The sequence below is a fragment of the Lathyrus oleraceus genome, chromosome 1 (assembly GCF_024323335.1).
Source record: "Lathyrus oleraceus cultivar Zhongwan6 chromosome 1, CAAS_Psat_ZW6_1.0, whole genome shotgun sequence".
NCBI classification, from domain to species: Eukaryota; Viridiplantae; Streptophyta; class Magnoliopsida; order Fabales; family Fabaceae; genus Lathyrus; species Lathyrus oleraceus.
The window spans coordinates 459756154-459768737 of record NC_066579.1 but is presented as its reverse complement, the minus strand read 5'-3'; the positions used below and the strand labels follow the sequence as shown (position 1 = coordinate 459768737).

The following is a 12584-nucleotide window of genomic DNA, read 5'->3' as shown; positions in this document are numbered from 1 at the left end:
CAAAAACTGGAATAGACAGCGCACCTTAGAGGGCGCTTTATTACAAAAGCGCTCTCTAAAGTGAAGCGAAAAAATAAGGAGCAATAGACAGCGCACTTTAGATGGCGCTTTTGTAATAAAGCGCCCTCTAAGGTGAAGCGAAAAAATAAGGAGGAGATAGAGGGACAACAATACATGGCGCTTTTTAGAAAGCGCCCTCTAAGGTTACCCTTAGAGGGCGCTTTTAATAAAGCACTGTTATAAGTCCATGTGCATTTCCAGCTTATAAAGCGCTTCTGGAAAGCCTTAGAGAGCGCTTCCATAAGCGCCCTCTTAGGCCCCCTTTAGAGGGCGCTTTTTTTCCACAAGCGCCCTCTAAGGTCCCCTTTAGTAAACATTAAAATTATAACATACTGCGCGTTTTGTTATTTCACTCTCTGTTATTTTCGTTCTTTTTCACGTTAGGGTTCTAAGGCGTTCTCCTTCCACCTTTGTTAGATCTACGACGTTTCCTCCTTCTACCAATCAAAGATACACGATGCATACATTATTACTTGCACTATTGCTTTGTTTTAGCTTTGCCCCATTTCAGTTTTATGTTATTGTTGTCTATGCTACGTTTGTTTCGACCTGTAAAGTTTCAATATTCATAGTCATTTAAATAGTTTGGGTTTATTAGGCAATTGACGGTTGGTTTTTAGTGACCATGATAGCGCATGCAATGGGACTACATTACCTAGTAGTTAGGGTTATACGACCTATGAACATCTGAGTATGTGTCAACACCAGTATCATTAGAAACCTAGGTCCGAATGTGTTTGAATTCTTCATTAACAACCAACCAGTACATAGCGTAGCTAGTAACTTAAGAAGTTTAGGTATGGATGTTATTTGATAGAGTAAATGGAGACATGAATGCCCTGCACAGAGTATCTTATGAAATTGGTTTCTCTTCTGAAATTGTTTTTTGTTTATTCTAATTAGTAATGGATAATACATGGATGTCTTCCAATCGATTGTCGAGAGAGTACGAGAATGGGGTATCAGAATTCGTTAAGTTTGCCGTTGCGCACGCCGAAGACCCCAGTAGAATGATATATCCTTGCTTGGGTTGTTGTTATGGGAAACGGGTTGACGCAGTTCAGTTGACATCGCATCTAATGAGGCATGGAATTGATCGAAGTTATACATGTTGGAATTTGCATGGTGAGAAAAGTAACGAGAATGTTGAACCGGGGGATAGTACGACCTATGCCTCAAACTATAGTGGCGCAGATACATACGATTGTGATCGAGTTGAAGAGATTGCAGAAGCACTTGAAGGAGATCTTAAGGATTGTCCCGAAATGTTTGAGAGGTTGGTAAGTGATGCAGAGAAACCTTTGTATGATGGTTGCACTAAATTCACAAGATTGTCTGCGGTATTAAAGTTGTACAACTTAAAGGCGGGCAATGGATGGTCGGATAAAAGTTTCACAGAGTTATTAGCCCTTTTGAAAGATATGCTTCCTGAGGATAATGTTCTTCCCAATCGAACATATGAGACCAAAAAGATGTTGTGCTCTATTGGCATGAGCTATGATAAGATACATGCATGTCCAAACGATTGCGTTTTGTTTCGAAATGAGTATGCATCGTTAAATGAGTGTCCTAAATGCGGTGTCTCGCGATATAAGAACAAGTTGTCTCCAGCAAAAGTCTTGTGGTATTTTCCTGTTATTCCGAGATTTAGACGCATGTTTCGTAGTGAAACCGATTCAAGACACTTGACCTGGCATGCAGATGAAAGAATTATAGATGGAAAGTATCGACATCCGGCAGATTCACCACAGTGGTTGAAAATTGATAATGATTATCCTGAATTTGGAGAAGAATCAAGAAACCTTCGCTTGGCATTATCTACTGATGGAATGAACCCACACGGTATCCAGAGTATCTCACACAGTACATGGCCTGTGATTATTATGATTTATAACCTACCTCCATGGCTATGTATGAAGCGTAAGTAAATGATGTTGTCTATGTTGATTTCTGGACCTAAACAACCAGGGAATGACATAGACGTGTACTTGAAGCCCTTAATCGAAGATTTAAAGATTTTGTGGGAGACTGGTGTGGAGGTTTATGATGGATATAGGAAAGAAAGTTTCAACTTGAGGGCGATGTTGTTTGGCACAATTAATGATTTTCCAGCATACGGAAATCTATCAGGGTATAGCATAAAAGGTCAATGTGTATGTCCTATTTGTGAAGATAAAACAGATTGGAAGCGCTTGGAGTTTGGTCAGAAGAATGTATTTCTCGGTCATCGGAGATTCTTAAATTCAAATCATCACTACCGTGGATGGAGAAAGGCGTTCAATGGAGAGACAGAACAAGGTAGAGCTTCACCTATATTGACGGGTGATCAAATTTTTGAAAAGGTGAAAGATTTGGATACTCGGTTTGGCAAGCCTTTTGCCCACACACTTGTCAAAAGTGGGTGGAAGAAGAGGTCAGTTTTTTTTGAATTGCCGTATTGGAAGTCCTTGTATGTGAGACATTTTCTTGATGTTATGCATATTGAAAAAAATGTATTTGAAAGTGTTATTGGCACGTTACTCAATATACAAGGAAAGTCTAAGGATGGCCTTAAGGCAAGAAAGGACTTGATAGCGATGGGAATAAGAACTGAATTAGGACCCTTGAAGAAAGGAAAATGAACATATCTACCGCCCGCTGCTTATACTCTATCTAGAAAGGAGAAAAAAACATTGTGTAAGTTTCTAAGTGAAGTTAAAGTTCCAGAAGGGTACTCTTCAGATATTAGAAGACTTGTGTCTATGAAAGACCTCAAGTTAAAGAGTTTAAAGACCCATGATTGTCATGTTATAATGGAACATTTTCTCCCAATAGGTATACGTTCTATTCTTCCAGAAAAAGTAAGAAGCTCTATAACTAAGTTGTGTTCTTTCTTCAAGTCAATTTGCAGTAAGGTGATCAATCCTGCGATCTTACCAATGTTGCAAAAAGAAATCGTTATTACTTTGTGTGAGCTTGAAATGTTTTTTCCTCCATCATTTTTTGACATAATGGTACATCTAGTTGTTCATCTTGTGAAAGAGACACAATTGTGTGGACCAGCTTATATGAGATGGATGTACCCTGTTGAACGTTATATGAAAATATTAAAAGGGTACGTGAAGAACCGAAGTCGACCAGAAGGTTGTATGGTTGAAAGATACATTGTTGAAGAAGCGATTGAGTTTTGTACTGAATATTTGTCTAATGTTCAGTCAATCGGACTCCCCAAGTCTCAGCTTGTCGAAAAGAAAGAAGGAAAAAATCTAATTGGAAATAAAATCGTGGCAGTATCAAGGGTCGAACGGGATCAAGTGCATTTGTATGTTCTGCACAATGAGAATGAGGTTGAGCCGTATGTTGAAATTCACAAGGATGTTCTCCGAGGTTTAAATCCCAATAGAAATGAAAATTGGATAGTACGAGAGCACAATCGATGTTTTATACCTTGGTTTAAGGATCATATTTATTCAAAGTATTATTCAGATCCCGCTTCAATAACAGAAAGGTTGAGATGCTTAGCATATGGTCCAAGTTTCCATGTTTTTTCTTATAGCGCATACACGATTAATGGATACACATTTTATACCAAAGAACAAGATGATAAAAGTACTATGCAGAATAGTGGTGTCACCGTGGTAGCTGAACCAATGCGCATATCAAGTGTGAAGGACTTAAACCCCAAATTTGCAAATCTGTCGTATTTTGGTGTTATCGAGCGCATTTGGGTGTTTGATTATGAGAAGTTTCAGATTCCTATATTTGGTTGCAAGTGGGTTGAAAATAATAACGGCATTCGAATGGATAAGTCAGGATTTTTGCAAGTGGATCTTAATAGGGTGGGATACAAAGATGAGTCTTTTATTCTAGCCTCTCAAGCTAGACAAGTGTTCTATGTCAATATCCGAAAAGTACGAAATGGTCTATAGTTCTTTTTTCCAACAAAGTAATTGATGAAAACACTGGAGATCAAGGTGATATTGATGTTGAGATTGAATCGTTTACCAGAAATGATCAAGATGAGAATATTATATCAAATGATTCATATATTAGAAATGATCATAATGAGGGTATTTGGATCAATCCAACCGTCCGTGTTGTTAAGAGACATGTAGAACATATTCCAACCAAGAAAAGAAAGAGAACTTAGTGAAAAAGGTACAGGTCAAATGATTTTAATTGTTTTCTTTATTACAGGTAAAATGACTTTTATGATTTTAATTGTTTTTACATTTGTCATCTGATTTTAATTGTTTTCTTTATTACAGGTAAAATGGCTATTATGAAGTCAATAATTCGTGCAAGGGGCAAGGGATACTTGAAAGTATCAATTGATATTTGTTTAGATGGAGATGTTCCATTGTCGTCAAGCCTCATTCGCGTAGATGATGATGCTGGATATTTGAAAGTATCCCTCTACGACAATGGAACATGTCCATCTAAACAAATATCAATTCTATCTTCAAAAGATAAGGGACCAAAAATATAAGGGGATTACGCAGCAAATCGAGTCAGTTGCATAAAAAAAAAGGTATAAACACAATTATATGATATTTATGCATAGAAAATGTTAATTCTTGATCTTATACATCACCTAACTAATTTTATGATATTTTAGGTTCATGCTATTGATATTGAACAAAAAGAGGTTGTTGCTAAGAAGACTGCTGCTAGCAAAAAAAACATACATCTCAGAGATGTTTTTGCTACTTAGTTTTATTTCTTTTTAAGTTATGAATTGGTTGTATATTTAGAATCTTTAGAAGTTAAACGATTATGTATCAGTGGATTGTTGTATATGTATGGATTGTTGTATATAAGGCTTGTTGAATGCAATGTGTGAAAAAGGGCTTCAAATTATACAGTTTTGGGTGTACTACTTCAATATACAGGTTGTCTAAAATAAATAAAAAAATATAGCGCTTTTTAAAAAAAAAATTTAAATAACCACCCACTTTAGAGGGCGCTTCCCAAAATAAGCGCCCTCTAAACCCTTTAAATTTCCACTTTAGAGGGCGCTTTCCAGTAAAAGCGCCCTCTAAACCCTTAAAAGTTTCCACTTTAGAGGGAGTTTTCCAGTAAAAGCGCCCTCTAAACCCTTAAATGTTTCCACTTTAGAGGGCGCTTTCTTTAAAAAGCACCCTCTAAAGTGGCTCTTAAAGAGCTTAAAGAGCCACTTTAGACAGCGCTTTTACCAGGAAAAAAAGCGCTGTCTTTACCTATGCCAGCGCCAGATTAGAGGGCGCTTTAAAGCGCTGTTATAGGCCAAAAAAAGCGCCCTCTTTTCCCTTATTTGGCGTAGTGGTTGCAAGTGTTTTCTACGTATATGTTTTACCAGTACCGCCATAGTCATGCAGGAAAAAGACTCCGCATTTTTTATTGGCAACCGCCAACATGATCTTGTCATAGATGTTGTGTTGCTCATCTGGAAAAGACAAATATACACCCATAAATATTTATCTTTGAAGTCTTTCCTTTAGATATGTTCTTATTTGTAAGGTCCTTATTGCTTTACAATATTTATAAATAAGGTCTCTCATTCCATTTTCTTTACATAAACCAGAATATTACATATTTCCATCTTCTATTTGTGTATTTCAATTGCGTAAAACCCTCACTTCAATTTCGGATCTGCGAGGACATATTTCTCGTCGATCCAAAAAACAAATTGAATAATCTCCTGTAATATCCAGAAAATCAGAGAGTTGTCAAGCTCGAGTACCGTTCACCCTCGATAGACAACAAATGGAAGATACGGTTCACCATGCTTGAATTGAAGACGAATGATGATTTGAAAGTTATGTGGAGTACTTTTTACCGTTACTTAATAAATGATCCAATTGAAATGGATGCGACGATTCTAAGATCAACTAAAGGTATCAGGCTTAAATGCACTTTTGGTCCCTCTAGTTTGATGTTTTTTAATTTATAATCCCTCCATTTTAAAAACCAGCTTTTTGGTCTCTCAATTTTAGGCATGGGCGAGTAGGACATCTTTTTCTCACACATTATGAGATGGAATCGATGGAAAAAAAATTATATTAAAATTTGATCCTGAGATGAAACTCAGGATGTTTTAAAGGAGAGTGTGTTTTTCACTCTTAGGGGTTCTCCTCTAAAATATTTCCGGACACATCTTTTTCTCACACAATATGAGATGAAATTGATGAGAAATTTTTTTGTGTTAAAATTTGATCATGAGATGAAACTCAGTATGTTTTAAAGGTTGATATAGAGATGTATCTTTGTAACTCCTTTTAATCCATTAACCTGTGGATTTTTCGGAGATGTATCTCCGAAATATGCTCTATTAATTTAAAACAGAAACAACTACTGAATGGAAAATCAAAATAAATATTAAATAAATTTAACATTACATGCAACATTCTTAATTTATTTTTAAATTTTTTATTAAATAATTTTTTTTAATGACATGGTATTGATTACTAAAATAGTTTATTAATTTATATTCTTTAATAATTAATTAATAACTTAATTAAGTTTGTTTAAAACTATTTTTAGAAATTAATTATTTCAAATATGTTAGTGTCCACATTGTCAATAAGTGAAAGATAAATAAGCACTCCAATTAATTGTAAGCGAACGTGGGACTTAGTGATTAGGTTCTCTCCATGATTCATCATGAACACCGTATTCACCTTACATTACATAATACATTGTCATGAACACCTTACTTTCCACTTCTTTTACTAATTCATCTTTTGAATTGTTGCAAGATGTAATCACCTTACATTACATTACTTTGCCATGGAAGGTACGTTCTTGTGGTTGTTCCTAATGCTTCACCAATGGCTTGGTAGCTTCAATCAAGTTGTTGTTTTGATGCATAATGACTGCCTTTATCTTTTCCAGGAGATACTTGGATTTGCATTTGAGGTATACATACCTGAATAACTAAGCATGGTCATAAATTATTTCCTTGGTTACCCATTAATTCCAAACAAATAAAAATTCCAGATGAATTCATATCAAGATTTGGCAGTGAACTCAACACTCTTGTTACACTTACTGTTCTAGATGGTCGCCAATAGGATATACAACTCAACAAATGCCACAACAACAAATGCCAAGTTTTCAAAAACCAGTGATAAATTTATGAAAAATTGTGGTCTTATAAAGTTGCAGATACATTCTGATTTGAGTGTTTATGAAATTGGCGAAGATTTTTGAGTACTTGATTGATGAGTTTCTTTACATATTTTACCTCTGTTATGTTTCAACTATCATTATTACATCCATATTATGATAAATGGTGGTTTCTAACTCCATTGAATCCATGTTGGACACTCTCCCTCTTCTTAGAGTAATTGTTTTTCATAATAAGGAATGGATAGAAATCCCACATAATTTTTTCACTAAATAATTTAGTCTTTATAATCATCATTATCACGTATGCAACCATGAAAATCTCAAGGGATTCATAGTTTATGAACCAAAAAATTATTTTTAAAATGGAAGGACTAAAAATTAAAAAAAACATTAAATTAAAAAGACCAAAAATATATTGAAGTCTTTTTTTTATAACATATTTGATCTTGATCTTGATCAATGTTGTCGTATAATTTGTATTCAAATATGATCACTTTATCTTAAAAATAATTTTCGTTACTGCAAAAACAAAGACAAACTTAAACTATTTCTACAATTTTTATCACCCACTTTACCAAGTCAAGTTCCTCAATAAATTGGAGGAAAAAACACACATTTTAAGAATTTACTACATAATTGGACTTCAAAACACCAAAAGTCATAAAAACAGAGTCCTCTATTGGATATTACTTTATAGATTCAGATGCCCAAAGAACCCATTAATTTCTTTGCATATTATACACTTAATTGAGTACAAAGAATGGTTCTTTTGACATCTAAAGCCAATTTTGCTTCGGATCATTTTGTTTGTTAGTTGACCCCTTTGGGATCAATTTCACACTTCATATAGGATATAACATACTAGATTAGAGGCCTGCCATCTCTCTGGCTTTGACCTTAATCCACCAAAGCTTTACAATATGGTTGCATGCCAGAATTAAAATATAGACAGCAGTTAAATCTTGTCGGAAGCTTCTTCCTTTATCTGCGCAAAACTTTTGAGGTATCATTAAGCTGTTTAGTCTTTGCATGGCTTGCTGATCCTTCATTAGGCACATCCTCGTATCATTGAAATGTAATATCGTTGATGAAAACAAAAGATACTAATAGCAAACAAAATCCCATTAGCAAGATTTCTGTGTGGAAAACGCTGCCTGCTGAAGCTGCGAAGAAGGGGAAAAAAACTAGTAGTAAGTGGAACCGATATATTGAAATGTTCTGGTACTAATCATTGTGCAGATTTGGTTTGGGAAAATATATGAGCTATTTTAAAAACAGGGTATCCATTACAGAAAGAATTAGCACTAGCAGCAACAAAAACATAGAACAAAGACTTCAAAGGATGCTTAAATATTGTGTCGTCGGCATCAAACAAATCTTATTGTCAGATTCAACTAAAAGAAAGAAAAGAATGGTCTATTATGCCAGAAAAACTTACCTTGAGAGGTCGGAGCAAGTACACGAGACACCAACTTTTTAGATTTCTCCTCATCTTGGAGGAGCTTGAAGCAATTGTACGGACAGGGATCTCCAGGATGCTCGGTCACAATGGAAGGTGAAGGTGAGAATACTTCACAGTCAAAACAAGGAGGTTTCTCAGAAGTTGTTGGGGATATTGGAGAATGAGAAGGAGCATGGTATGGTGGAATTAATGGCTCAGAGTGATCAACTAACTGTGGGGATGGGGCAGGAGCAGGTGGGTGAGCATGTAGTGTATCCTTTAATAAAGAAGATAACCTGATTTCTTTGACTCGGCCAAAAACCAAGTTATTAAGGCCAAGATTTTTTCTAGCAGAGCGTCTTATTGTTTGAGCTATTTGTTTCAATCTTTGTGGCAAAAGGCTCTCAAACCCTCGCATGACTGATGCCTGCACTACTACAGGACGAGCTACTGTTGACCCGTGTGCATTTGTTATGTGCACATACACATTCTGCAATGGCAAACAAACAATTAGGCAGATGCTTGTTATAACAATCTGTTAATGGACTTAAATCCAACTTCTAAAATTTCAATTTCAATTTCTTATGGAGTAAGAAACCAAGGCAAACTATTCATTCTTAATAAACTCAATGATTTAGGCTATGCTAGTTTGATTGGGCAAAGAAAGAAAATTATAAAACTTAACTAATAAAATTAGATGAAAAACAAGAATGTAGAAAATGGCAATGCATCTGAACTTTATTGTATTAAAAAAGACATTTATTTTCCACCCACTCAAAAAGGAACATCCTTAAATATCAGCCAGACCCACCATAAGTTATCAGTTTCTAGTTAGTAATCAATAGGTAATTAGTTTTTTAATCTTTGAACAGGAAAAATAAAGAAACAGACATGAAAATTTTGTTTTGATTTAATTCTATCTGATCTTGAGAGAACATTTAACAATAAGATTTTGACTTTTGAGTAAATGGAACTTATAAAACCAAAATTGCAATTCCCAAAATAATAAATGACACAGGTTAAGAGACTGCACCTCGTCAGACCTCAGATGCAATCCAAACTTCAATTCTTCCTCAAAATCATCAAACTTATCCAGGACTTCAGATATTGAATTATTAAGAGTAAAATTAAACAGAATCTCGGGTATCTGCCAAATAGAAACAGACTGCACTGGTTTTACAGTTAACCCACCAGGAATCTTCAAGATCTCAAACAAAGATGTGTTTCCAATTACTGATGTCGTGAAAGTCAGGTTGGTTTGCTGGAAAAACAGCTCAATTAGTGATGATCTCAGCACACTCAAGTACACTGGATTTATTGGAATGTTCATTGGATCAGAGAGAACGCCAAATACCACATCAGACAAACTAGGTGCAACACTTTGGTGTATGGATAGAATAGCCACCTGTTAAGAGTAAATAGCTTATGAGCCACTTTTTAGGTATAAGTAGAGTCATGATGAAAAAAATTTAAGAGTAGAAGCTTGGCTGAGACCTTTGTATTTGGCAGGGCTATTTCACCAAATATATCATCTTGTAATCTTTCAATGTATGGAATAAGCTGTGAAACCGGTTTTTCCAGCCTGAAGGATGCCTGGATAGTAGCTGAAATTTGTTGAAGGAAGCAAATATCGTCAATAAATAAATTCAGTAGTCACCAACATTAACAATTCAAATAAGATCTTAACACAAAAATCTGATCACAGGGAAGTTATACAAAAAGAAACCACAACAAACTTATGTGTGACAGTTGCACAGATCACATGTATGTCACCGTGCAGATGAAGCATTGCCAAGCTGTTTTACAGCAATAAGCAGCTGAATCCCATTTCGAAACATACTAGTGAATAAAAGACTCAGTGGAATTATATATTACATAAATCAAGATAGAAAGATAATAAATTCTGAATGCAGTTTACAAAATGAACAGTTAGACTGACTCTGTTGCCTAAAAATTAAGATATAATGAATCTATTTTACTTTTATACAATTAATCTAGTACTACTTGGAAAATCAGCACTACTTCTACTCTATTTCCTATTTAAAAAATTGCTTATATGATTTACCTGAAGGTAATCATGACAAACTGCCTACATTTACCAAAAAGAGGAACGCCAACAACACACTCAAAACACTGATTTGTTTATTTCCTAAAAGAGGAATGCCAATAAGATAGTTATATCAATTGTTTTAAAAATAGATCAAACATCAAGAGTATCATCAAGAGTTGTAAAAAAAAAGGTGTTGCAGCATTCCTCTTCAAAAGTATATAGATCTTGCTGATGAGGTCAACAACAATTGCTTAGGTGCAAGTCAACAATAAGTCAATAGCTGCTTAATGATGATTTAAATCTTCATCAATATAATGTTTTTTTTTTTTAAATTTTACACAACATTAGTGTAAATGATTTCCAAACACACACCTCAATTTGTATGTAAGTACGCATATCACATTAACACAAAAGGGAAGTCAAATCTATGATTGTCAGTAATAGCACACCCAATCAAAAAGACAACCCCTATCAGATTACTTTCACCTCCGAAAATCAATACAGCTTCACAGATATTCTTGCTGATCCTCTTAACAGATTATGCCTAAAAGTTAACAAAGCAAAATCGAATCCCTACTTCAACAACCTAAAAACTGATCACAGTTCACAAACACCAGAATCTGTATAAACAAAATTTCTCAATTCAACAAATATCACAATTGAAGCAGAAGACCTAATCATGACAAAGAGCATCATAATCAAAATCCAGTTTCGTCACAACTCGAATCGAATCAAAAACACTCCAAACAAACAAACAAACTATAACTGAAATAATTAGAAATTGAAAATCAAATAACGAAAATAAAAAACAAAATGATTACGCGAAATTGAAAGAGAGAGAATCGTTTACCACTATGCTTAATTACTTCTTTAGCATCAAAGCTCAATTCGGTTGAATTATGTTTAGGAAGAATCCAGAAGATTCCAGAAACAAAAGCCGCTAAACTGAAAAAGAGAATGAATAAACACTTGAAACTGAATAATCTCAGCACCACCGTGAAAAAACACCGTTCACCGTCGTTCTGCCTCTGTTCTTCTTGTTGCACATCTTGATTTCCAATTTTCCCCATTGCCAAAGCATCTGGAATTTCTTTCTCTCTCTCTTCTTTCTCTCTCTTATTCTCTCTTTCTAGCTGTTGGTTGCTATGCCTCTTTCACACAGTCTCTCTCTAATTAACTACTGTATTAACTACTCTGTGTGTAGTAATTAAGTAACCTCTCGTGTTATGTACGCTGGCAATTAGTACACGCTTATCACTAATTTTTGTTTTTTGTTTTTTAATTTTAGGTTTAACTTTTTAGGCTACCGAACGTTGAGAAGAAGCAAGGTGAAAAAGAAAGAGAAAGAGTACAAGAGGATAAAGCTAGTGGAATAATAATCATATTATTTTTATTACTACTCTTATCATCATGGATATATAATTTAATCCAATTATGATAATAAAAATCTCACTCATGAAGATTATTACGTAATTATGATTAAAAGAAAAAAATGAAAATTAAAGTTACCTAATACTAGATTTTATCATAGATATCTTATTGATTTACTGAATTAATTTCATTATCAACCTATTAGTTCTTTATTTTTATTTGGTTAAGTTGGACTATGGTGAATAGTTATCTTCTATTTGAGATTTGAGATTGTTTGATCCAATCTTCTAGAATGAGAAGTCCCAGTTTTTTTCTAAACTCTATTAAATCAAATCTCTAATTTGTTAATCACGTTCTTTTGTGGTTTCTAATCCAGTCTTATTTCTTCATGGATCCTTACTCCTTGTTTCCAAAAACCATCATCAATCAAGTTCAATCGATCAAACTCTCTCCAACTGTTTCAATAACGTCTCCAGCAAAGTTGTTCGCTTAAGCCCTAAATGAGGTTTGTGACACCTCATCCTCATAACTTCCTCGAGCCATCATTAGAGGTGATAGGGTCTCCATTACTAT

General features: G+C 34.6%; 1 protein-coding gene across 1 annotated transcript; it reads right to left on the bottom strand.

Moving 5' to 3' along the window:
• Positions 1–7807: 7807 nt before the first annotated feature.
• On the bottom strand, positions 7808–11965 carry LOC127085362 (uncharacterized). Its single transcript, XM_051025880.1, has 5 exons — positions 11491–11965; positions 10085–10194; positions 9624–9995; positions 8588–9080; positions 7808–8312 (listed from the first exon to the last, which is right to left on the bottom strand). Exons 1-5 carry the CDS (start codon positions 11708–11710, stop codon positions 8215–8217), a joined length of 1293 nt encoding a protein of 430 aa, XP_050881837.1. The 5' UTR covers positions 11711–11965; the 3' UTR covers positions 7808–8214.
• Positions 11966–12584: the final 619 nt, after the last annotated feature.